At 46.3% G+C, this 25,683-nt stretch overlaps 2 protein-coding genes across 13 annotated transcripts in view; both read right to left on the bottom strand.

Annotated features, from left to right (window-relative positions):
* usp19 (ubiquitin specific peptidase 19) overlaps nucleotides 1-19,028 on the bottom strand; it is a 28,647-nt gene extending 9,619 nt beyond the window's left edge. Inside the window, exons 1-20 of one of the 6 annotated variants that reach the window (XM_056422928.1) lie at nucleotides 18,754-19,028; nucleotides 15,820-16,194; nucleotides 14,881-15,009; nucleotides 10,709-10,845; nucleotides 10,037-10,537; nucleotides 9,646-9,952; nucleotides 9,304-9,460; nucleotides 9,155-9,226; nucleotides 8,924-9,039; nucleotides 6,278-6,498; nucleotides 6,004-6,196; nucleotides 4,889-5,022; nucleotides 4,054-4,212; nucleotides 3,860-3,970; nucleotides 3,147-3,257; nucleotides 2,974-3,075; nucleotides 1,837-1,977; nucleotides 1,041-1,159; nucleotides 833-976; nucleotides 69-430 (exon numbers count right to left, since the gene is read on the bottom strand). In XM_056422928.1, coding sequence (XP_056278903.1) covers nucleotides 69-430; nucleotides 833-976; nucleotides 1,041-1,159; nucleotides 1,837-1,977; nucleotides 2,974-3,075; nucleotides 3,147-3,257; nucleotides 3,860-3,970; nucleotides 4,054-4,212; nucleotides 4,889-5,022; nucleotides 6,004-6,196; nucleotides 6,278-6,498; nucleotides 8,924-9,039; nucleotides 9,155-9,226; nucleotides 9,304-9,460; nucleotides 9,646-9,952; nucleotides 10,037-10,537; nucleotides 10,709-10,845; nucleotides 14,881-15,009; nucleotides 15,820-16,030 — 3,427 coding nt within the window. In that variant the 5' untranslated portion in view covers nucleotides 16,031-16,194; nucleotides 18,754-19,028. The remainder of the gene's footprint in view (nucleotides 1-68; nucleotides 431-832; nucleotides 977-1,040; nucleotides 1,160-1,836; nucleotides 1,978-2,973; nucleotides 3,076-3,146; nucleotides 3,258-3,859; nucleotides 3,971-4,053; nucleotides 4,213-4,888; nucleotides 5,023-6,003; nucleotides 6,197-6,277; nucleotides 6,499-8,923; nucleotides 9,040-9,154; nucleotides 9,227-9,303; nucleotides 9,461-9,645; nucleotides 9,953-10,036; nucleotides 10,538-10,708; nucleotides 10,846-14,880; nucleotides 15,010-15,819; nucleotides 16,195-18,753) is intronic. The other 5 variants (XM_056422923.1, XM_056422924.1, XM_056422925.1 and 2 more) reach the window with 5 other exon arrangements.
* Nucleotides 19,029-20,340: 1,312 nt separating this feature from the next.
* Nucleotides 20,341-24,529, bottom strand: LOC130199449 (uncharacterized). 7 transcript variants are annotated; one of them, XM_056422936.1, is made up of 5 exons: nucleotides 23,997-24,529; nucleotides 23,103-23,773; nucleotides 22,167-22,493; nucleotides 21,966-22,077; nucleotides 20,341-21,760 (listed from the first exon to the last, which is right to left on the bottom strand). In XM_056422936.1, exon 5 carries the CDS (start codon nucleotides 21,639-21,641, stop codon nucleotides 20,742-20,744), a length of 900 nt encoding a protein of 299 aa, XP_056278911.1. In that variant the 5' UTR covers nucleotides 21,642-21,760; nucleotides 21,966-22,077; nucleotides 22,167-22,493; nucleotides 23,103-23,773; nucleotides 23,997-24,529; the 3' UTR covers nucleotides 20,341-20,741. The 7 variants fall into 7 exon arrangements, with proteins under 7 accessions (XP_056278911.1, XP_056278912.1, XP_056278907.1 ...); XM_056422937.1 differs by having other exon boundaries at nucleotides 22,167-22,364; XM_056422932.1 differs by having other exon boundaries at nucleotides 23,107-23,773.
* Nucleotides 24,530-25,683: the final 1,154 nt, after the last annotated feature.

The following is a 25,683-nucleotide window of genomic DNA, read 5'->3' as shown; positions in this document are numbered from 1 at the left end:
ATGAGGACTAAAGGGGCCATCACAGAAACCCAGAAGCTCCTGGTCCAACAGCAGATGTGTGACATTACCTTCTGGTCGCACCGCCTTCTCACACGACGTCTCCTTTTCGGCGTGAGGGTTCAGAGAGCCGCAGGAGGCGGCGGCGGAGGAGGAAATCTGCTCAGAGAATCCAGAGTCTGCAGTGTGCGTGGTGGAGAGGGAGGTCTGGGAGGAGGAGAGGGAGGCGGAGTCCCCCGAGTGGAGGGCCGGAGCGTAGTCCGCTTTGGACTCCGGCAGCGGAGAGGGGCTCGGCACCGGATCACCGCTACCACCCACGGCCTCGTCCCCCGGACCCAGACCCTCGGGAGGTGGGAGGTCCACCCGGCTCTGCGAGGGTTCGGGGGACGTCCGGCCCGACTGGAAAGGAGGCTGGAACACGTCGACGGAAAACCTGCCAGAGAAAGAGTTCAAGGACCATCTCTAGTTTTTATCTGCGTAGACCAGAAGACGTGATGTGCAAGTTATTTTCTCTAACACACACACATATGATTAAATATATATTTAATACATATATATATTTAATCATATATATATATATAATAAATATATATTCATTTCATCATATATATATATATATGATTATTTTGAAAAACATATATATATATGATTTAAAACATATATATATAAATATATATATATAAAAGTCTGAATATGAATTAAGTGTGTTTTAGTATCCTGGGCCGTGTTTAGTTTTGGAATCGGTAACATTGCTCTCATCTTACTCGGCTGTCCTGACGACAATATTATATATAAATATATATTCATTCTAAGCGATGCCGAGGCCTGAGCGTACCTGGAGTAACCTTCCAGCAGCTGGGTGAGCCGGGCGTAAGAGAGCCGGGACTGCGGCACGCTGACCAGGAAGGGCAGGCCCACGCTCTCCATGACGGGCCGGCACAGGCCCTTGTGATGGGCCCAGTGGCTCTTCTGACACGCCCTGAGGACCAGAGGAGAGTTAACGGGACTCAGAGAACAGTGACCATGTCTGTGTGGACGCTCACTGGTTGCAGTAGCCCACGCGGTAGCAGCGGGTGCAGCGCTTCAGCTTGTCTTCCTCGGACACGGGAGGCTTCAGGCAGGCGGCGCACTTGGAGATGGGGATGTTCGGGACCTGAAGTCTCTGTCGGAGAAAGAAAACAAACTCTCAGCAAGCGTGAACAGCAGCGTCTAAAACACACCGGGGCCAAAGGCCAAACGGCCCCTAAGAAACATCATGTTGCCCCTGATGTCACGAGGAGAGGAAACACATGCCCCAGAATTATGATCATCCAATAGCGTTTAGTTTGTGTTCTTTGTTGCATGTCTTATCTGTACTTCCTGTACTAGGTAGGTTCAGAAAAAATAATATATATATTTTTGTATTATAAAAAAACAAAGAAATAAGTTATAATTGTTAATAATTTAAAAAGTGTAATAATAAATAACCACAAATAAATAAGAATAGTCTTATTACTGCCCAATAGTCCCATTACTTAATAGTCCTATTTATTATCCAATAGTCTTATTATTACCCAATAGTCCTATTACCTAATAGTCATATTTATTATTCAATAGTCTTATTATTGCCTAATTGTCTTATTATTGCCATAGTCTTTTTATTGCCATTTTTTGTCACAATGGCTCATATCCTGTGAGCCTAAATAAGTATATTTATTATTGTTAACAAAGGTTAAATGTTATTTCACAAGTTTTATAAAGTGCCCCATGTATAGATTTAAATGATGAAATCTGCCCCCTAAAACATGTACATGTCTCCCTGGTGACCGCGACTGGTCGTATGCAGGTGTTGTGCTGTACCTGCTGCACCCGGAGCAGCACCACCCTCTCCTTGGCCAGGTCCTTGGAGAGAACCTCGAAGCAGAACAGCGTGTCGGAGGAGGACACCGTGTCCAGGGAGTGAGACGCCAGGAACATGCGCTGGAAGCGGTTCTTCCCCACCTGAGGGGACTTAAACGATTAGCACGCCGCTTATGTTAACACGTTAGCTCGTCGACTGCGGTCACCGCTCGTCATTCATCCGATTCTGACGCTGCTATCAAGTTTTTTTAATGAAGCTTTGAATCTTAAGTTGTCATCAATAGGAGAAAAAAAGGTTGCACAATTAGAATAAAGCGACTCAATAGATTTAATGAGTCATTTCAACCAATTCAAGTTCTTTTGACTGCAGTGGAAAGGCAGAATATTTAGTTAATTTTGGAAATCAATACATCTATCTTTTATCAATCATTTTTTACCTTTGGACTTAACAGTCAGCAGTTATTGGACATTTTATATGTTTTTTATTACTTACTTTTAATGTTTTATATTAATTCACTTTTAATGGTTTTTATTAATTACTTTGAATGTTTTTTATTAATTTCTTTAATAGTTTTTATTACTTACTTTTTAATAGTTTTTATTAATGACTTTTAATGTCTTTTATTAATCACTTTTAATGGTTTTTATTAATTAATTTTAAATGTTTTTATTACTTATTTTTAATGTGCTGTACTGTAGCTTCTCGTTGTGTATTTTGTGTTCTTCTCACCACATATACTGTTGTAGTGTCTCATTCTGTACTGTTTTTTATTGTTTTACGTTTGTTATTGTTTTATGTTTATTATGGTCTACAGATGCTAATTAGAGATGCATTCATGTTTCAACTGCACACTGTCCTTTTTAAATAAAGATAATAAAAAGGTTTGGATCTCATTCGTCAGAAACAGAATTAAATTCTACAAATGTCATAAAACTATTAACTGCCGAGCCCGTGTGGAGGTGGGATGATCTGAAACTACCGGATGAAACACGGACGAGTGAGGCCTGGTCTACATCTCCAACTGTGCAGGAATACCAGAATTAAAACAGAATAAAAACACAACCACGAATAAATAAAGTTGCTTTATAATTCGACTGGTCGGAAAAAGCCCGTTAGAGATAATCGAGTAAACAAACCTCTGCCAGTCTGAGGTTCTCCGGTTTCACCCGGACGTTCCTGGAGATGGATTCAAGGACCTCCGCGGTACTGGAGTTCTCCTTGCTCACGCTCACTAAGAACTGAGACACAGCGTCAGCCACATGGAACACACCTCCACCTGCCAGCCGAGCCTCGAGTGGAGGCTTCTTACCTTGATGGGCTTCTTGTGAGGCTCCTTGGCAAAGTAGAACACCGAGAGCACCTTTTGCTTCTGGGGGAGGGGCACGGGCAGGTAGAGGAAAGGGTCAAAGGTGATGGACACCTGAGGAAGAGAGGCTCGTATTACTCACTTTTAATAGTATGTATTACATCCTTTTAATAGTTTTATTACTAAGTTTTAAGTTTTATGGCTCACTTTTAATAGTTTTATGGCTCACTTTTATTAGTATGTATGACCTACTTTTTAATAGTTTTATTACTTACTTTTTAATAGTTTTATTACTCACTTTTAATGTTTTTTATTACTCACTTTTAATAGTATGTATTACTTATTTTTTAATGTTTTGTATTACTTTGAATAGTATGTAATACTTACTTTTAATGTGCTGTACTGTAGCTTCTTGTGTGTTGTGTGTTCTTCTCACCACATATACTGTTGTAGTGTCTCATCCTGTATGTTTGTTATTTTTTTTATATTTGTTATTGTTTTATATTTGTTATTGTTGTATATTATTGTGGTCTGTCAAGGGACTACAGATGCTAATTAGCTGTGTAGCTACAACCTGGTACATCAAATGGTGATGCTTATGTTTTAAATGTATATGGTCCCTTTTTAAGTAGAGATAATAATAGAGATGAAGGCCGTCAGCCATCGAGCAAGAAACTACAACTTGTTGAGGTTTGTTTGTTTGTTTGTTTGTTTACCTTTGAGCACATGGGGCACACCAGCTTGGACTTGAACTGGCCTTGGAAGAGGTCCACGATGAAGGAGTCGTTCCTCATCTTGTGTCTCTGCCACGCCTCCTCAGCCACCACCTGCACCGGCAGACAGAACACCGTCAGGCCGAGGCTCCTCGACCCCGTGGAGGAGGAGGAGGAGCCTGAAGAACACCACCCGCCTCGTCGAGGCGCCCGTCGGAGTCCACCGTCTCCGTGTAGGGTTTGTTCTGGATGCGGTTCAGGTCCTCGTGGAGCCCGTCCAGCAGGAAGGCCATGAACTCCTGGGCGTCGTGCTGGGCATAGCCGGTGAACTGGCTGGCTTTGCTCGCCACGATGGCCTGAACAAGTGGAACGGGAGAAGATATTCTTAGTTATATCGTCTTCGACACCATGCACATCATCTTCTGTCCTGTAAAGGTTAGGAAGCAGGTCGCATCCTCCGTACCTTCAAGGGAACAATCACTTAGACTAACAACAAAGGATGAAGACTGATTGATCCGTGTTATAATTCCCACACAAACATGACATCTGGAACTGAAAACGGTTCTTCAGAGTGACTCCATAGAAGAACCATATCTGGTTCCACAAAGAACCTTTCAAACCAGGGTTCCTTAAAGAACCAAGTCCTTAAAGGGTTCTTCAAAGAACCTATAAAGGTGTATCAAAGAACCTTAAAAAAAGGTTCTTTGAGGCACCATTTCTGGTTCCAAAGAACCTTTCAAACCAGGGTTCTTTAAAGAACCATGTCCTTAAAGGGTTCTTCAATGAACCTATAATGATGCCTCAACAAAAAAAAGGTTCCTCAGTAGGTGACGGTTCTTCGTAGAATCACAACGGCTTTAAAGAACAATTTAAGAACCATTATTGTTCCGTGTGCAGGATATTTTCAATGTCTCCTCGTCAAAGGAGCTGAAAACAAAAGTCTCCTTCTGGATCCTCCTTCTTGTTTCCCTTAAATACATGTGTTGTTTCATCGACTTTTCGAGATGAATGCGTCGGTGCCGGTTCGTGTACCTTGAGCTTGGAGGGCTGGAAGGCGTGATGCGTTCCCTTCCACAGCGCCCGGAGCAGCACGGCGAAGCCGATGGCGAGCCGGCCTCCCGTCCCCAGAGGATTGTTGCAGTTGATTTCTGACTCGAACGCCCGATCTGCCGGCACAGAGAAACGTCCTTGAGCCAACAGAACCAGACAGTCGGGTACGGACACGTGGAAACTCTGTAAAACTACCTGGAAGGACCGAGTTGAACCAAGCAGAACGAATAAAACACAAAACAAAAGAATTCAGGTCAACTTTTCAAAGGGTAGAAGATCGGCTCCTCCCTGTGGTTTGTATTTAGAGCCGTGGTTCTCAAATGGGGGTACATGTACCCATGGGGGGATGTGAAGGCACCACAGGGGGTACATGAGATTTGTAAAAAATGTAATTAATATTATCATCCTTTAAAAAAAAACACACAAGTGTAAATTCATGAGCATAATTGTATATATTCTATATTAAATCAGACACCGATGGCACAGCGCTGTGTATTTCACCACAAATGGCTAGTTAGGGGGTGAACATGGCTAGTTAAGGGGTGAACATGGCTAGTTAGGGGGTGAACATGGCTAGTTAAGGGGTGAACATGGCTAGTTAGGGGGTGAACATGGCTAGTTAGGGGGTGAACATGGCTAGTTAGGAGGTACTTGGCTGAACAAATATTTCACAGGGGGTACATAACTGAAAAAAGGTTGAAAACCAGTGATGTAGAAGAAAAACCTCTGAGAGTCTAGAAGATACAGCCAGACATATTCTTTCATGTTCTTTCTACGTCTGCAAATGTTGGAAATATTACAATTATTAAGAGTTTTGTTTCTTTCTAATTTGTAATTTTTTGCACCGTTCCAAAATGAACTAGATTTGGCAGAAATTACATACTTTTTTCATTTAAATGCTTCTCCAGCAGAAACTAGTGTTCATGGCACATCCAGGTAAAACTACAGGAAGTTACAGTCTATTAAATGAGCTCTAGGGGGCGCTGTTGAGTCCGTCAGGTTTCAGGGGCCAATAGAACCAGAATAAAACATCTTTGTTTTAAATAAACGATCAGAATAGCATGACGTTGTCATATATAAATATATATGCGTGTTACCGTGAAAGAAGTCCCTGAGTTCTCTGGTGTTGGACAGCGACTGGATGACGCTGTTCATGAAGCAGGTGTTGCCGAGGTTCACCAGCCCCGTGAAGCCAGGCAGGCACACCTTCTTCTCCTCCTCGTCCTCGTGGCGCTCGTTGCTGGCGAGCAGCGCGTGGCTCATGGGCTGCACCATGCAGGTCGGCTTAGGCTGAAAGACGCGAGTCCACCAATGAGAACGACTCGCATGCCGACCTCTACCTCTACTCGGATGACTGATCCCTCCGCTCACCGTGGGCTCCGGCTTGGCGATGGCGACGTGCTCAGAGACGCCGCGGGGAGCCACGGCGTCCTCCACCCTGGACGAGGCCTTGGGGGGCTTGTTGGGCTTCTCCTCCCCGACCCTCGGGGGCTCCTCCTGGGCCGGCAGGCTGTGCTGGCTGCCGCCCGGCTGGCTCTTCTCCATGCAGGAAGGGCTGGAGGGTACCGCGACCTTGGCGCCACCCACTGCACCTTAAACAGAGTTGGATGGGGCTTGTAGGAGATGAAGGTCGACGACACAGCAACTGGATATTTGTAAATGTGTATAATATGGATAACGCAAAGGAATTTAAGGCCTTTTCATTCGGACACACGTAAAAATGACTCCCATTATTTTATGTAGAATTACAGCCATTTAGGATCATTATTATAATATATATATTTTTTTAATTATATTCTTTTATTATTATATGTATATATACACACATTATATATATAACTATATTAAAATATATATATATATATTCAACAGTCTCCATATATTTTGAATTCAATATGCTACTAAAAATAAATTAGCATTTTCAGCTGACCTCTGCATACCAAATGAACACTGTCCCTTTTTTGGTAATAAGAAGTCAATTACATACTTATTTAAAAAGCAGTTTAAAACTGTCCCTGCAGTCGTCTGTATTCCTATTTTAGAACCGGCTCATGGGCTCAAGGGTGCCGAACGTTGGGTGTCACACAGTCTGCAGCCGCATAAGGCTGCAGGACCGACCGGCTCCCAGATCTACTTGCTGGATACATTACACAGTTCAAGTTCCTGTCACCCAGAGAGCTAAAGAACACAGACTCACACCAACAGTAAACAATACACACACATAGAAAACATGTTATGAGTATGACACAAACACAGCTGTACAGGCTTCCTGCAGCTTTAGGTATATGGTTTGAATGTTAAATGAGGGCTGTTTGGGATATTTATTAATATATATATATATATTTTAATCTATTAATATATATATATATTAGGGCTGTCAATCGATTAAAAAAAAGTAACTAATTAATCGCACATTTTGAAATTCATTAATCGCGATTAAAAGTTGTTTTTCTTCTATTTAAAGACCAAACTTCACACAGAGCTGTGTTTTCAATGAGGCTCCTACCTATAAAGTGCCAGCGAGGGATTTAATATCGTGGATGATAAATTGTTTCTTCAGTGAAACATCAGATTAGTAAAAAAAAAAGAAGTATATTGAGACCCCATTGGTCCTGTCATCTTTACCACTGAACAGCAGAACCAGTGGCCTTGGTAACTGACTGACATTCACATATGTCACGTTAACCCTCTGGAGGCTGGGGGCATTTTATACATTTTACAAAAAAATGTAAATTCACCTTTTAAAGGCGTTTGCATATGACACATCCCCATGTGTTATACATCAAACATTCCAGAACAATCTCAGCTCTCTATATATATGAGGCACATTTGTCCTCGCGCCGTGTCCTCTGCTCTCTGACTGACAGGCTAATGAGCCTTACCTGTGAGGTGGGAGGTCCTTTGTGATTTACTGAGTGTTCATTGGTTGTTTTATTCGCAAAATGTTGACAGACAAACGGATTGACCAATCACGTTGAAGGTTTCGTGTGACGAGTTCTTTCCGCGCCGCGTCACCCGACACGTCGCCCCTTCGTTCCTCTGTGTATCAGAGGGGGAGACGGGAGGAAGGAGGAGCAGGAGGAAACCCGACTGATTCATCCACTAGTTTAAACTGATTTATGCTCCTTATTTTCGCGGAGAAATAACTTTTTTTAAAACGGAAACAGTTTTAAACCGTACTGACGCGGTTTGACACTCGGTTTGAGTGTAAAAACGTCAACGAACACTGGAAGTAAACAAAGTTGCGTTAATTGCGGTAAAATATTTTAGTGCGTTAACGCCAGTGGTCCCCAAACTACGGCCCGCGGGTCGGATCCGGCCCGCCTCCCCATTTGGACCGGCCCCCTGAACAATACCAGAGACGCGTTCCGATTTATTATTTTGTTCACCTGGCCCGCTGCCGTTGAGATTGCAGTGAGACGCGGAGAAAATGTGGAGTGGTGCTCTTCTTCGCAATAAAACATCTTTGATGGGACGTGTCGCGTCTCGGCCAATCAGCGTTCAGATGTCCACAGCGTTTGGGAAGTTAGGTTAGCTTGATTGTTAGTCCGCTACATCTGCTGCTGTCACGCTGCACGGTGTAGCGATACTAACAAAGTACCCGATGTGATTTAGCATATTTTTAGTATCGATACTTCATTAAAAGAGCGATCAGAGCTCAGCCGTGATGCGCGCACACAGGTGAGCACACTCTCACTTGCACCCCCCCCCCCCCCCCCCCCTCTTAGGAAAAAGTTTGGGGACCCCTGGTTAACGCGGCCAAATTAATCGCATAGATTAACGCGTTAACGCTGACACCCCTAATATATATATTAATCTATTAAAATATAAATAAAAATATATTTTAATCTATTAATATCTATTAAAATATATATATTAATCTATAAAAAAATATATTCAAAATGCATGTTTGTGGTGGACACTGCCAACAACAGGAGAATGTTGCATTTCACCACACGTGCGACATAAAAACACTAAAATCTTGCAGCGCGTAATGTTAGAAGCCTGGCAGCTGACCTTGTGGGGCGGGGGCCTCCAGACCCCCCCAGCGCTGGCTGTGCCTCTTCTTCAGGGCGATGTCCAGCCGGAACGGCGTGAAGGAGTAGCTGCACTGGTCCGGCTGGATCAGGTTCCTGAGGAGAGGGAGACGTCAAGGGGTTAACCCACTGAAAGGTTACTTTATTAAATGAGAGGTTAACATTATTAGTATTTAAAAGACTTAACAAAAACACACGACTTAACATTTACCTGAGTTTGACTTGCCACTTGAAGACGGTGTTCGGTCCACAGTCTGAATGAAGCCGCAGGAAGTTGGCGTCGCTGTGAAAGGCAGAAACATCGTTTAAAAAGGCGTTAACTTGTAAATGAGCCAACGGTTCATCTTCACAGGTGTTCACCTGGTCTGGAAGATGAGGGTGAAGTCCTGCTCCCTGAAGATGATCCGGGCCGAGTCCCTGCAGATCCCCTTCATGTAGACGTTGACCACCATCAGGTCCGTGCCCTTCTCGTACGAATCGTTCTTCATCAGCTGCAGGTTCACCATCGGCTCTGGGACTGAGGAATGACATCATCAATGAGCTCATCAATCACATGACATCATCAATGAGCTCATCAATCACATGACAGGATACGCATCGCTACATCTACACATTGTTTCTATTTTACAACCATCTACACATTGTTTCTACTGTAACATCTACTCAGTTTCTACTGTGTAACCCCAAACCTTCTCAACTCACCTTCCTGCTGCTTCATGTCCAGAGGAGGCTCCTCCTCCTTCGGCTGGTCCTGCTGGTCTGGCGTGGCGACGGCCGGCGCCGACTCCGCCTCCTCCGCTTCAACCTGCCGGCCGGTCGGAGAACCGCGCTCCGCTTCCCGCTCGACGAGCTTCTTCTCCTCCGGCTCAGAGTCAAGTCCGTCTCCGTGAGTCTCTACAGACGCCACGCCGACGGGTTCCAGGCGGTCCGGCGCCGCCGGTCGGCCATCGGCGCCGCCTGCCGCTGATGCTCCGCAGCCGTCTGACGGACGGTTTGGCTTCTCCGCCGCCTGAAATCAGGAAGAGGAAATGAAACCCCAAAATCCACCGGAAAACGAGTCGCAGCGAACCGGAGACATCGCCGCTATTCTCACCCGAGTGGTGTCGGCTCGTCCTCCTACTTCCTGTTCCTGGCCGCTGCCGAGTCTCTCCGCGCCGCCGTGTGGCGTCTGTGGGCTCGGGCCAGCGGGAGGGGGCGGAGCTTCGCCGCCGGCCGTAGACGGGGCCGCGTGCGTGTCCTCGCCGGCCGGTGACGGGGCCTCCCTGGCGGCCGGCTGTACGACGGTGCGCTTGGCGCTGGGTTCCTGAGGCTTGCTGGAGGCGGTCGGGTCGTCTGAGGCTCCGCCCCTCGCCCCGACGGAATCCTTGGCGGCAGCTTCGTCACACGGCGGTTTGCTCTTCATGTCGCGCTTGGCGCCGCACTCGGCTTTGCCACCGCCGCCGCGTCTCGACTCGCTGTGTGCGGGCGAGGCGGGCGATGGCGGCGGCTGCGAGGAGGACGCTTTGGGTTTCTCCGATGGCTCCGAGGCAACGGGCTTCCTCTCCGGCTCCTTCCTGGTCTCCGGAGGCACGACCTCCTTCTCCTTCTTGTTGGACTGGAGCAGAGAATACAGAGGTGACCACATCTGGATTATTTCAACAACATGTACAGTGTGAATGCCACTCAGGAATCACTCAGAACTCAAATTTAAGAAATCATCAGTATAGCTCAATTTGACAAACCCACCGGTACGGGCAGAAAGAACCTCTCATCTTCCTCGACTCACCTTCAGCGAAGGCCAGATGTGAAAGGGGATCTTCTTGTGCATGACGACGTGCAGGAAGCCGCCCTTCTCCTTGTACTGGACTCGGCTGCACGACGCCTCGATTTCCTCCTGCAACTGGCAGCTCCACTGCCGGCCATCTGAAACAATACAAAGACACACACGTGTTATTGGAGGACTTGACATGATTTGTAAAATTAAAGTTCAACAAGGCCTAACCCCAACGTGCCGGTTGTCCTTTTGTGGTACTCAATTTATTTATATATGTATATAAATATATTTACAAATAAATACATATATTATTTATTTGAATATATATATATGTGTGTGTGTGTGTGTGTGTGTATAAATATATATATACACACAAATATATATTCAAATAAATATATATATATTCAAATAAACAAATATAAATATATATTCAAATAAACATATATTAATTCAAATAAATGTATATACACTACCGTTCAAAAGTTTGGGATCACCCAGACAATTTCGTGTTTTCCATGAAAACTCACACTTTTATTTATCAAATGAGTTGCAAAATGTATCGAAAATATAGTCAAGACATTGACAAGGTTAGAAATAATCATTTGTATTTGAAGTATTAATTTTTTTTCTTCAAACTTTGCTTTCGTCAAAGAATGCTCCTTTAGCAGCAATTCCAGCATTGCAGACCTTTGGCATTCTAGCTGTTAATTTGTTGAGGTAATCTGTTGAAATGTCACCCCACGCTTCCTGAAGCACCTCCACAAGTTGGATTGGCTTGATGGGCACTTCTTGCGGAGCATACGGTCAAGCTGCTCCCACAACAGCTCAATGGTTGAGATCTGGTGACTGGCCACTCCATTACAGACAGCAAGCTGCCTGCTTCTTCCCTCAAGAGTTCTTGCACAATGTGGAGGTGTGCTTTGGGTCATTGTCCTGTTGGAGGAGGACATTGGCTCCAATCAAGCGCTGCCCACAGGGTATGGCATGGCGTTGCAAAATGGAGTGATAGCCTTCCTTATTTAAAATCCCTTTTACCTGCTACAAATCTCCCACTTTCCCAGCACCAAAGCAGCCCCAGACCATCACATGACCTCCACCATGCTTGACAGATGGTGTCAGGCGCTCTTCCAGCATCTTTTCACCTGTTCTGCGTCTCAAATGTTCTTCTGTGTGATCCAAACACCTCAAACTTGGATTCATCTGTCCATAACACCTTTTTCCAATCTTCCTCTGTCCAATGCCTGTGTTCTTTTGTCCATACCAATCTTTTCTTTTCATTGGCCAGTCTCAGATATGGCTTTTTCTTTGCCACTCTGCCTAGAAGGCCAGCATCCCGGAGTCGCCTCTTCACTGTCGACGTTGACACTGGCGTTTTGCGGGTACCATTTAAAGAAGCTGCCAGTTGAGGACCTGTGAGGCGTCTATTTCTCAAAACTAGAGACTCTAATGTACTTGTCTTCTTGCTGAGTTGTGCACCGGGGGCTCCCACTTCTCTTTCTGCTCTGGTTAGAGCCCGTTTGTGCTGTTCTCTGAAGGGAGTAGTACACACCGCTGGAGGACATTTTCAGTTTCTTTGCAATTTCTCGCATGGAATAGCCTTCATTTCTAAGAACAAGAATAGACTGGCGAGTTTCACATGAAACTTCTTTTTTGAGAGTCTTATCGAACCCACATGTGATGCTCCAGATAATCAACTAGCTCAAAGGAAGGCCAGTTTTATAGCTTCTCTCATCAGCAAAACAGTTTTCAGCTGTGCTAACATAATTGCACAAGGGTTTTCTAATCAGATATTAGTCTTCTAAGGCGATTAGCAAACACAATGTACCATTAGAACACTGGAGTGATCGTTGATGGAAATGGGCCTCTATACACCTCTGGAGATATTTCATTAGAAACCAAACGTTTCCACCTAGAATAGTCATTTACCACTAGGGCTGCAACTAACGATTATTTTGATAATCGATTAATCGGTTGATTATTTTGTTGATTAATCGATTAATCGGATACAAAAAAAATGTATAATAATTTTAATCCTTTATTCAAAACAGGGTCCGTACGGTCATGGAAAACCTGGAAACGTCATGGAATTTTTAAATGGCTATTAGCAGGGCTAGAAAAGTAATTAAAAATAATAAAATTCCAAAATAATTGGAAAAGTAATGCAAATGTGTTAGATTCAAATGTTAATTTACACAGAATATAAACAATATGCTTTGGAATTCTCATTGTTAGTTTAAATACTACATCTTCTCACTTTGCCATGTATAGACAGAGTTTTCACAAAATGTTTAATCATGGAAATTTGGTTTAAAGTCATGGAAAGGTCCTGGAGATCCACTGGTCAGCATGTGGATGAACCTGTTCACTGGTCACCATGGTGATGAACCTGTTCACTGGTCACCATGGTGATGAACCATCACAAACAGACTGACAGCACTTTACTCTCCTGAGTTGGCTATTTATGGGTTAAACGCCTCATACGGTGAGGGGCGGGGCTTATCTCCGTTACCTTTCTCCGTGGAAAAATATTTTCCGCCATACGCCACTGAATAAATAACCATGTTTTCTATGTTATACTCTTGTGGCAATGCCACACGTCGTGACATGTAGCGCCCTGGTGTCTGGGTTCATAACGTCACCCGTAGGTGCACTCAGCTCCGTGAGTGTCTCCGACGACGTAAATGACTTCCGCATCCAGCGCCACGTGAGCAGCAGCAGCCAATTAGATTCATCAACAGCGGAGCAGCTCAGCGCTGATTGGCTCTCACAACGCAGCGTTCCGTCTGTGCTCTCTCTCTGCTCTCTCTCTGCTCCGCTCTTGTTTCTCCTGCGTGGCTTTGCTCTCAACTCAACTTTGTTTATAATCCGTGACTTATTGAACGCCGTAATAATCGCGCGACACAACGAATCGATAATGAAATGAACTATTTTAATAATCGATTTTTATCGATTTGTTGTTGCAGCCCTATTTACCACATTAACAATGTATAGAGTGTATTTCTGATTGATTTAATGTTATCTTCATTGAAAAAAACAATGCTTTTCTTTGAAAAATAAGGACATTTCTAAGTGATCCCAAACTTTTGAACGGTAGTGTATATATATTAAAATAAAAGTATATATATATATTAGGGCTGTCAATCGCAAAAAAAAATTTTTTACTAATTAATCGCACATTTTGAAATTCATTAATCGCGATTAATAGGTTTGTTTTCTTCTAAAGACTAAATCTTCTAAATGAACGAGTAATCCCTTCAGACAGCGTGTATTTTAGACACTTGTTTAATTGTATTCTTTTTTAAAGACAAAACTTCACACAGAGCTGTGTTTTCAAAGAGGCTCCTACCTATAAAGTGCCAGCAAGGTATTTAATATCGTGGATGATAAATTGTTTCTTCAGTGAAACATCAGATTAGTAAACAAAGGTGTATTAGAGACCCCATTGGTCCTGTCATCTTTAACACTGAACAGCAGAACCAGTGGCCTTGGGAAACTGACTGACATTCAAATATGTCACGTTCACCCTCTGGAGGCTGGGGGCATTTTATACATTTTACAAAACAATGTAAATTCACCTTTGAAAGTCTTTTGCATGAGACACATCCCAGTGTTCCCCCACCATTCTATCAGGGTGAGGCCCCGCCCCCCTGTCATGTTCTCTATAGCGCCAGATTACAGCAGAAGTAATGTACGGTTCTTTCCTTCAAGACGTCTTTGTTCTTTATTAAACTAAACGTCTGTTGTTGGTCGTCTCTCCAGCAGCATGTCATTCTGTCTCCACGTGTCGGTCACTCTTCTCTCTCCGTCTCGCCGCAGAGCTCCATGCCGGCGTGTCTGCGCGCGCATCGAGCGGAGCAACAACAAAGTCCCCTTTACCTTCCGCCCCGCGTCACCGACACGTCGCCCTCTGCTCCTCAGTGAATATCGAGGAGCAGACGGGAGGAAGGAGGCGGACTGCCGCGGTTTGACACTCAGAGGAGTGAAACAACTTCAAAGACACCGGAAGTAAACAAAGTTGCGTTAAAATATTTTAGTGCGTTATTCGCGGCCAAATTAATCGCATAGATTAATGCGTTAACGCTGACAGCCCTAATATATATATATCTAAAAACAAAATATATTAAAATAAATGTATATATATATATATATATAAACTCCATAGTAGTTTCTATTCCATGCTTTACCTGGGAAGCCCACGTGGCAGTGCGTGTCGGTGAAGGTGGTGTTGATGTCCTCCACCCTCAGCACCGCCTCCCCACAGCGCAGTCTGACCGTCACTTCATTCACATTCTGCTTCCAGTCCACGAAAACATCTGGAAAAACACAAAGGAACAAACGGTCACAACCAGAGAAGGAACTAGGGGGGTGGGGGCGGCACACACACGAGAGAGAGAGAACGAGAGAGAAATAGAGAACTTCCCCTTTACACCCTAAAGTTCTTCACTATTCTAACAATCCAATAGGAGCTCTAACGCAGTCAAATGCATTTTGTAAATATGGAGACAGAATAATAATAGCAGGTTGTGAAGCAGCCTGTGGTGATCACACGGCATCTCCACTTCCTGAGAATAGAGACGCACACACTGAACTACACACTGAACCGCACACAGCAGACCAGAAGTGGGTCGGACTAAACACAGGACAGCTCAGCAACATCTCAAAGTGTCCGCACTATCGATTGGTCCAGATCTTATTCCTGGAGGCTAAGAAACTGGAACTAAACTCTGGCGTATGTTTTGGTTTCATTTACAGAGAATTCACAGGCAGATGAAAACTCCTTAATTCTTACCATCTGTCGTGTGGTATATTTTAGCGCCGTCGGTCCTTCATTGTTCAGCCAGAACAAATTAGGCGTCATGAAATGTCCATATCTAGACGTCTCAATTTAACAATATTGTGCTGAATTAGATCTGTAACCAGTTCACTGCAGGTAGAAGTCACACCTGAGCTGTGCTTTACCTCGAGTATTAAAACACTTATTATTCTAACACTGGATCAGATCCTCAACAATATATATAAAATATATATATATATAGTAATGCTACATGACCCGACTAGTGGGTGGTAGTGTGGATATTCCGACCACAGGTGTGTTTCCCGCCATAACGTTTAGTCCCGCTCACCTTTCTTGACCTCTGCGGTGACCTCGGCCACCGCGGCGGCGGCCCTCTTGGCCTCTCTGCTCTCCTGGTTGGCCCTGTCCTTCTGCTTCTTCTTGCTGCTGGAGGAGGAGGGCGGGTCGGCGCCGTTGTCCCGGCCCCTCCTCTGGTGGGCGCCACCGCGGCGGCCCACCGGCGCCTCGCCGCTCCCGGTCGCGCCGCTGCTGCTCGCCATCTTCGAGCACTTGGCGCTGACGGGCCGCCCGGCGCCGGAGTCACTGCCGCCGCTGGGGTCTGGATCTGAGATGTGCCTCTTCCTGCCCGGCCCGGCTATCTTGGCGATGACACCGGTCAGAACTCTCCCGGATCAGAATCGGGTGGATAGTAGAGGACGGGGACCTGAGGGAGAGGATGGGCAGCTTCAGTCTCACTAAGGACACTAGCGTCTCGCTTAAGGACACTAGCGTCTCACTGAGGACACTAGCGTCACGCTTAAGGTCACTAGCGTCACGCTTAAGGTCACTAGCGTCTCACTGAGGACACTAGCGTCTCACTAAGGACACTAGCGTTTCACTAAGGACACTAGCGTCTCACTAAGGACACTAGCGTCACGCTTAAGGTCACTAGCGTCACGCTTAAGGTCACTAGCGTCTCACTGAGGACACTAGCGTCTCACTAAGGACACTAGCGTTTCACTAAGGACACTAGCGTCTCACTAAGGACACTAGCGTCACGCTTAAGGACACTAGCGTCTCACTGAGGACACTAGCGTCTCACTAAGGACACTAGCGTTTCACTAAGGACACTAGCGTCTCACTAAGGACACTAGCGTCACGCTTAAGGACACTAGCGTCTCACTAAGGACACTAGCGTCACGCTTAAGGACACTAGCGTCTCACTAAGGACACTAGCGTCACGCTTAAGGACACTAGCGTTTCACTAAGGACACTAGCGTCTCACTAAGGACACTAGCGTCACGCTTAAGGACACTAGCGTCTCACTAAGGACACTAGCGTCACGCTTAAGGACACTAGCGTCTCACTAAGGACACTAGCGTCACGCTTAAGGACACTAGCGTCTCACTAAGGACACTAGCGTCTCACTAAGGACACTAGCGTCTCACTAAGGACACTAGCGTCACGCTTAAGGACACTAGCGTCACGCTTAAGGACACTAGCGTCTCACTAAGGACACTAGCGTCACGCTTAAGGACACTAGCGTCTCACTAAGGACACTAGCGTCACGCTTAAGGACACTAGCGTCTCACTAAGGACACTAGCGTCACGCTTAAGGACACTAGCGTCTCACTAAGGACACTAGCGTCACGCTTAAGGACACTAGCGTCTCACTAAAGGACACTAGCGTCTCACTAAGGACACTAGCGTCTCACTAAGGACACTAGCGTCACGCTTAAGGACACTAGCGTCTCACTAAGGACACTAGCGTCTCACTAAGGACACTAGCGTCACGCTTAAGGACACTAGCGTCTCACTAAGGACACTAGCGTCACGCTTAAGGACACTAGCGTCTCACTAAGGACACTAGCGTCTCACTAAGGACACTAGCGTCTCACTAAGGACACTAGCGTCTCACTAAGGACACTAGCGTCTCACTAAGGACACTAGCGTCTCACTAAGGACACTAGCGTCACGCTTAAGGACACTAGCGTCTCACTAAGGACACTAGCGTCACGCTTAAGGACACTAGCGTCTCACTAAGGACACTAGCGTCACGCTTAAGGACACTAGCGTCTCGCTTAAGGACACTAGCATCTCGCTTAAGGACACTAGCGTCTCACTAAGGACACTAGCGTCTCACTAAGGACACTAGCGTCTCGCTTAAGGACACTAGCGTCTCGCTTAAGGACACTAGCGTCTCACTAAGGTCACTAGCGTCTCACTAAGGACACTAGCGTCTCACTAAGGACACTAGCGTCTCACTAAGGACACTAGCGTCTCACTAAGGACACTAGCGTCTCACTAAGGTCACTAGCGTCTCACTAAGGACACTAGCGTCTCACTAAGGTCACTAGCGTCTCACTAAGGTCACTAGCGTCTCACTAAGGACACTAGCGTCTCACTAAGGACACTAGCGTCTCACTAAGGACACTAGCGTCTCACTAAGGTCACTAGCGTCTCACTAAGGTCACTAGCGTCTCACTCAAGGACACTTAACCAGTCCGATATCGATCCTCGTTTCCTTAGCATAGCAACAAGGAAGCTGCTAACGTGGACAGAGGAGTGACAGACAAAGGACAACAGCCATCTTCCTCCGCGCGTGTTTACCAATAACGAGGCCCGGAGCTCGCGGAGCTCGCGCTCCGTCTCCCGCCCCGTCTCGCGCCCCGTCTCCCGCCCCGTCTCGCGCTCCGTCTCCCGCCCCCGGGGTCGTTAGCTTGGTAGAACTAGCAGTTACAGCCGACTGCAGAGGTTCGTTTATTTCGAGGCCCACGTGTTGTGGACTGTCACGTGCCCGTCGATGTGAGCCGCATTTAACAGTCACGTTATTTATTTGTTCTGAGTATTTATGTTTAATAAACCCCATTAATTACAACAAGCTAGTCCTCTTCAGCCAATAACAGTAAAATGGTGCGTTGTTATGAATGTGTGCGGGGACACTGTATATACAGTATTTAATGTAAAATAGCTGTCCTAGCTTTACTGACTATAAATAACAAAGCACATTACTACTGAATAAATCAGATTATTAGAAGTGTACTGCTCGTTTATCAGACCAATCTCCCTACAGAGCGCCGGAAGGGTCAGTCAATCAAACGCTCCTCCGGTCTTCGAGAAGCTAACGTCATTAGCCACACGGAGCTAGCGCTAGCCGCCGCGAACGGGTTAATTTGTCTAACGTTCCCTTGTTCTACACAACACAACATGACATCCACCGACACCGGACAGCCGGCGGGGAACAACGCTAAATTAATGTTGCCACGCAAAACGGGAAACTTACGACGCTTCAATTGTCCGGAGATTGAATTCCGTTGTGATCGCAATGGCCGCGGCGCCTCCTCCTGCTCCTCCCGGCTGCTGTAAGCTCCTTCACCGGGGCCGCGGGCTGCCGCTCCTAACACCTCCGTTTCTGAAATAGTATCTCTTTTTATCCGGCACCCATCTCTGAAAGTCTTCAATTCTCAGAGATTAAAAAAACCCACAAAAAAGGCAACAACGACAATAAGAAGAGCGAGAAGCCACCGGTTGTGTCTGCTGGTGTCATTCGGGCTCCACTTTGTTTGGAACACCGCCGCCCCGCCGAACGGGAAGCGGGAGCGCGCACGGGCTACTTCCGGGATGTCGCAATCACGCAGGGTTGCCAGGTCGGTGTGACAAAACCAGCCCAATGGCCAATAAAACCAGCCCAAAAAACAGCCCAATATCAGAACTCAAAATATGCCCGTGCCAAACCATATGCACTGCTTTTAAAGTCCAACAGCATTGCTATCATTGCCAAATGTATTGTAATATCTACAAAGTAACACCAAATGTTTAGTATGCCAGCATTAAAAGCAGTTTTCCCTAAAGAGTTATTTCACCTCGGTCCTAAAATGGCCTTGTGTAATTACAGTATATTATCAGAAATAAAATGTGTGTACGTGCTGATCTGGAGTCAGTTTGGTAGGATTTGGGTATAAATAAATTATTTCATTTAAAATATGGATTTTTATTTAAAGATATTCATGTAATTTGCATGCAAAATAGGTCTACCCGAACCAGCGGACAAAAAATTCAACCCGCGGCAACAGAGCAGTGTTGCCAGGTCCGCGGGAAAACCGCGGACCTGGCAACACTGCTCTCATTCAAAGGGTAACATACGGGGTCTCTTTGCCTCGTGTCCAGGGGGGAAACAGCGCCCCCAAAGACTTGTGGCCAAAGATATATCGCATCGGAACTACCAGAGAGAAGTCTTTGAAGCGAGCATTGTGACGTCACTCAACCCACCAGTTCTAACTGGTTCTGTGCTTTGAAGTCACCTGTGACGTCACGGAGCAGCGAACCAGACTATGTAATACGAGTGATTTCTAGCAGGCGGCACTGCTCCTTCATTGAAAGGAGTGGGGCGGATCTGCGAGTCCCGTAGGAGGCAGTTGGCGAAGGTTCTAGGGATTTGCCTGCCCTCCCCTGAGTGTCGGCCATTGCCGACACACGGGGGGGGTTTGTAGGCAATTTTCCTACACTTTCCCGGGTGTAGAATCACCTACACCTTCTGCAGGTGTGGGGGGTTTCGGTTTGAGTCACCTCGTGTGTCTCTGCCATAAGAATCCCTCACACCCCCCCCTGGGAAGGGAGGTTTGGCGAGATTCACAGAATGGTTAATGGGATTTGTGAATATATATATATATATACATATAAATACACATATATATATATATATAAACACAGCTGAATTCTCAAATGAAAAAAAGAAATAATATAAAACAAATGAAATGAATAAAAAACTAATTAAATACAGTATATATATATGCATATATATATATAAAACACAGCTGAAGTCTAAAATGAACAAATAAAAAATATAAAACCAATGAAATGAACATGTGAATCCCATATAAGTATATATGTACATGCATACATAATTATTACATTATTATACATATAATAAAACAACCATATATATATAGACATATACATATACACACAGAGTAGTGTATTCAAAAACATATTTATAATATAAGTGCTGAAACAATCAGCAACATGACCTGGTTTTAGCTTCTCAAATGTCAGGATGGATACACATTTTATATATATTTACATTATTATATAATATTTATATACAGCAATAATTGTATTTATTCTAGTAAAATATCAATATTTATTCCAAAACAATAATTATATACATTCTCATGTACTGGACATATATATTTGCAATCAATATCAATGCAATAATGCTGCTTATATTCGTCCAATAATTCTTATTGTATCATTTAATTAGTATTACTAATACTATATATGTGTGTGGTCTCTTCTTCCTCTCTGTGAGCCATCTGTCTCTCTCCGCCTCACAGAAAGCGGACTGTGTGAAGTCCCCCAGGCCATCTCCTTCCCCATGCCCTGGTCCTTGTACAGGGAGAACACCCTGGAGGGGCAGTAGACGTACTTCCCCAACACCCCGGGGAAGCAGCTGTGAACATGAGGGCTGCCGGGGCCTCGCCTCAGCGGCACAGGCGACCTGTCGGCAGCGGCTCCGCCGACTTCCTCTTCTTCCTTCACCTTCTTCCACTCGGCCCCCCTCTGCTTGGCGGCCTCCAGCTCGCGCTCAAAGAAAGGAGACGCTGCAAAGTCCTCAAAGGACATGCGGGGGTCTCTCAGGCCTTCGCATGCATACGTCTTAAAGACCTTGGTGGAGCAGTAGAAATCTTTAACTGTCTTGGTCTGGAAGACTAAATGAACCGAGGAACCGTCGGCAAGGTAGCGGGACTTTGGCTGAGCGCAGGCCAGACAGTTCCTCGTCAGCTTCTGCTGCGGATGTTGCTGCTGCTGCTTGTCCAGGATCTCAGCCACCATCTTCTCCACTGCATCCCGGCTCAGTGACTCCTCCTTGAGAGGAGCCACAGCTGGAGGGTTGACGGTTGCAGGAGGCATGGTGATGACCGGCACACTGACCGTTTGGCTGCCGGTGGTCAAGCTCTGCCACAGCTGCTGTGTCTCCAACACCTTCTCTGGGCTGGTGTTCAGAGAGGAGCTGGTGGGTTTTCTTTTGGCCAGATGCTTGACATATCTGGAGATATGTTGGCATGTGGTCGGATGTAACAAACTGTGAGGGTCAGTGCACCCCCTCTGGACCATGGCGGCGTAGTCGTCATCCACCTGCTTCAGCATGCGTGGAGCTCCGTGGTGTTTCATCAGAAGCCGTCAATGGCACCTTCTGTCCACCGGCCGTGGTCCAGCACCTGGACGATGCCTCCTGTTTTCATCGGTCCGGTGCGAGCGGCTATATGGAGAGGAGGATACGGGCAGCGCTGCTGTAGATAAATACAGCGTACAAAGCACATGTTGATTACAGTGTTTCTTGGGAGAATACAATTATATGGTGATGTGTTTTTTATATTTTCAGGATTATTGTAAATAAACAATATATTAAGACGATTGTCTTGTTATTCGGTCTTTTATTTACACGGCTGGTTGTCAGTGCAAAGTCCATATGAGGGTGGTCGGGGTTTAATTTACCTGGAGCAGACGACGGCCTCCAGGGCGGCTGGAACTTGACGTCAGACCCCTCGTGGAAGGACAGGATGGGCACAAGACTGGATGGAGCTTCCCTCACAGTGGCACTGGTCTCCTGAAATGAAGCGTCACACGGAGAGGACAATAAGTATTCACAATCTGATCATGATTATTGATCATTGACTGGTCATTTATCTGGATTACCTGACGGTCTGTGGCCTCTACAGCTGCAGGATGCTCCGTCTCCTTGGCGACCGCAGCGGCCATGCTTGGCTGTGTCTTGTGCTTGTCCCAGTTGAGAGGAACAGGACGACAGCAACGCTCCACATAGTCAAGACCGAATCTCTCTCCCGTGTCTCCGTTGGTGACCTGCAGCGCTGGATATTTTGCCTTTGCCGTCACCTTTGCAGACAAATTGTTCAGCTCTGCTATCAACACAGGGTTGAACACGGCTGGCAGCTCCACACCGGGCAGCTTCAGGTCAACCAGTCTCCGGAAGTTCCAGCGCACCACCCCTGTCATGGCCTGCGCCTGGAATAGTTCACATATAAATAAACATACAGTCGACATTGTATTTAAAAGCTTCATCTGTAGAGGTCCAAAGCTCTGGAGCCAAATTCCGGACGAGGTCAAATCAGCATCCACCACCAAGGCATTTGGTTCTCGCCTTAAACGCCATCTCACTTCACTTTGAAAGTTATTAATATTGATATACAGCCTGGCGGCACAGTACAATAGAGGAAAGATATTTAAAATAAAATGTATATACATAATTTGATGTTCGTGATATTATTATTTTTTTCTAAGTTATCAGTAGTTCACATTTGCCTTTTATTATTATTTTTACTCTGTCTCTTTCTTTTTCTTTTGGTTTTCTTTTTCCTGTTCTGGTTTTTTGTTGTTGTTGTTGTTGCTTGTATGACATTTTATGTTTTGATCCATATGTGTGTGTACTGTCTGTGTGCCTGTAGTAGTTGGGAGGGGGGGGGTTAAAGGGTTAGGGGAGGGGCTGTCCAACTCCTCATCTCAGCGGAACCTACAGACCTCGGTCTTTGGACGGTCCTCCATTCGTACATTTTTTCTGTTGCTAATGTCTGTCAGTATGTACACGTTATGTATGTACCTATGGAAATAAATTACTTACTTACTTCACAGGAAACCCGGTTCCCTGTGACCCACTGGGCTTGGTGAAAGTGGAAGCCCTCCTGCTGAGAGGGGCCTCTCAGGGATCCAGATGGGTGCAGCAGCTCCCTCTCCCTCGGTGTAGTTCAGCTGCAAGGTGCCACCAAACCTGTACAGGGTTCCCTCCCCCACCTCAGGGTCGCTCAGGCAGCCTGATGTGCACACGCTGCATCCTTCATGTCTTTAACATGGAGGATTTGTAGAGGAGCAGGTTGACATCTTTTGAGATGTAGAAGTGATGGAGGACGTCTTCCACCCTCTGCAGCAGCTCTCGGGGCTGTGGCACCTTGCACCTGCAGCGCTCTCATGTGCAGCTTGGTGGGATTAGGAGGAGAGATCCCACAGAAGGTGTTCGCCTCCTTGAGCCTCTGGAGATCTCCCTGGTCCACAACGAGGAAGGCTGCAGAGAGGAACTGGCAGAAAGGTGGAGAGAGAGTGATGCTCCGAGACTGAAGCGCCGCATGCAGTGGAACAAGTCCAACTCGATGGTTCTATCGTTGTTGAACTTGGTCCTTGAGGCGCTGGTGTTCTCCAGGTTCCCAGACGATGCCTCTGAGGTCCTCCAGCAGTCCCACAAGAGCTGCTCCTGAGCTCCAGCCTGCAGGACCCTGAAGGCAGCAAAGCAGTCCCTAAAACATGGGAAATAAATTCACAGCTAAAAACATCTCACAATTTATTGAGTACAAATTGAGCCTCAATATATTTTACAATATAAAATAAATCAACCTGAAGTGTTCCAACTAATTATATCTTTTCATTAAAAAAAAAACAAGACAACTAAACTATATAACGTCCAAGTCAAAAACTGAAAATTATGTTTTAAACTGAAACTAGTTCTTCATGCCTGTCCACCTGCTGGAAGCCGGCCTTCTCCACTCCAGCTGCAGTGCAGCGTTGACTCAGACCCTCATACATGGCATGAAGGGACCGGTCCACTCTGACTGCAGCATCAGCTCAGGATCATCCAGTTCTCGTTCATCACGGCGTATGATGACATGGTGCCGGACCACAGCACCACCTTCTTCGCCACTTTGCGGGTGTGGTCGGACCTCAGCGCCTGTCTGAAGCTCCCCTGCAGCAGCAGAGTGAGGTGGGATGAAATGGAGACTCCACACCAGCCGTCAGCATCGGAGTAGCCGCCAAATGCCTCTGGAGCGTCGGCCTGTCTGAGGAGCCCAGTGATGGTTCTCTGGCCGGAGAGCCCTGCCTCCGCATTCCTGACGTTCTGCACGCTCAGCAGGTAGGCCAGGTGAGCTCTCTCGGACTTGAGATGGAGCGTCTCCGTCAGCTGCTTGGCCATGTCCTCCGGTGACCTACCGCTGCGCCTCATCTCGTCCATCACTGACTTGCAGACGGCCTTTTTGTGCATCAGAAAGTCGGCACAATGTCACGCTGCGGCAGCATCTCCAGCCACTGGGGCTCGTCAGTACTTCTTACAGCCCCTACACGTGAGGCTCAAATGTAGTACTGGCTGCTGGTGCCGATGATGACTCTGGGCCTCCCAACTCCAGACGAAGCGACATGAGGGTTAGGACAACCGTGGAGACAGGGCAACACGTGATTGTTCCTCACCCTCTCCATGAGCGCGTGCTCCGGCTTCCAGATGAAAAAAGGGTGAAGCTGGAAATACTTCAGGGACGGCAGGTCAGAGATCGAGTCAATGAGCTCCGCTTGAGGTGGATGACGCCACAGAGACCCTGTTCATCAGGTGGCGTACTGGACGTGACCCTGGCCACAGCCCCAACCCCTCTAGCTCCGCCTTCATCCACAGCCTCGGCTGCTGAGAGCCACTGAGCCACATCCTGATCACGACCAGGGACAGAGGCTGCAAGCTGGGGTGAAGCGTCGACAGAGACGGGAGGAGCTGCACATGGAAGAGATGTAAACCCCAAAACAACATGACAGTACATGTACAATCGGAGGACAGGGAAGAGAGCTCCGTGGTTACAACAATGTCACAGAAATGCACACCTTGATCCAGGACCGTGTGTCTCCGTGTGTCCACAGGGGCCTTATTCTGAGATGGTGAATCTAGAGAGGAGTGAGATCAAATCAGGAAAGGCAAGTGAGACATTAAAATAATCAACATTTAAATATCCTTTCTCATTGCAATGAAGAAAAGTAGAACATGTACCCCCAGGAAGGAATGGTGCTGCTGGTATCCCCGGCTCTGCAGAAGAGGTGTGGGACGCTGGCTTTGCATGTGCTTTGGAACAAAGTTTCGATCCCACAGCAACTGTGGGATCGAAAGAAAAACAAAGAAACGACACGTAGTGAGAACGACGTTCAGGATGGTGGAACGTGAGGAGCAAAACTAAATAATAACCTTTTACTGAAGCTTTAGCCACAAGGGGCTCATCTGGCTGAGCAGGTCTCTCCTCTTCTTCTACCGTTTTCATCAGGTAGATGGCGTAGCCAATGTCATTTTCTAGGAGCCATCTGAATAATTTCCCCTTGTATTTACCAAACTGCAGGACGTACTCCCCCATCACCTCCTGTCGGTGAAGGAGCGCGGTGAGAGCATTGGTGCTCACGCGAT

The sequence above is a fragment of the Pseudoliparis swirei genome, chromosome 9, assembly GCF_029220125.1.
Source record: "Pseudoliparis swirei isolate HS2019 ecotype Mariana Trench chromosome 9, NWPU_hadal_v1, whole genome shotgun sequence".
Lineage (NCBI taxonomy): Eukaryota > Metazoa > Chordata > Actinopteri > Perciformes > Liparidae > Pseudoliparis > Pseudoliparis swirei.
The sequence above is the reverse complement of the archived record's forward strand: the minus strand, read 5'-3'. Positions and strand labels throughout refer to the sequence as shown.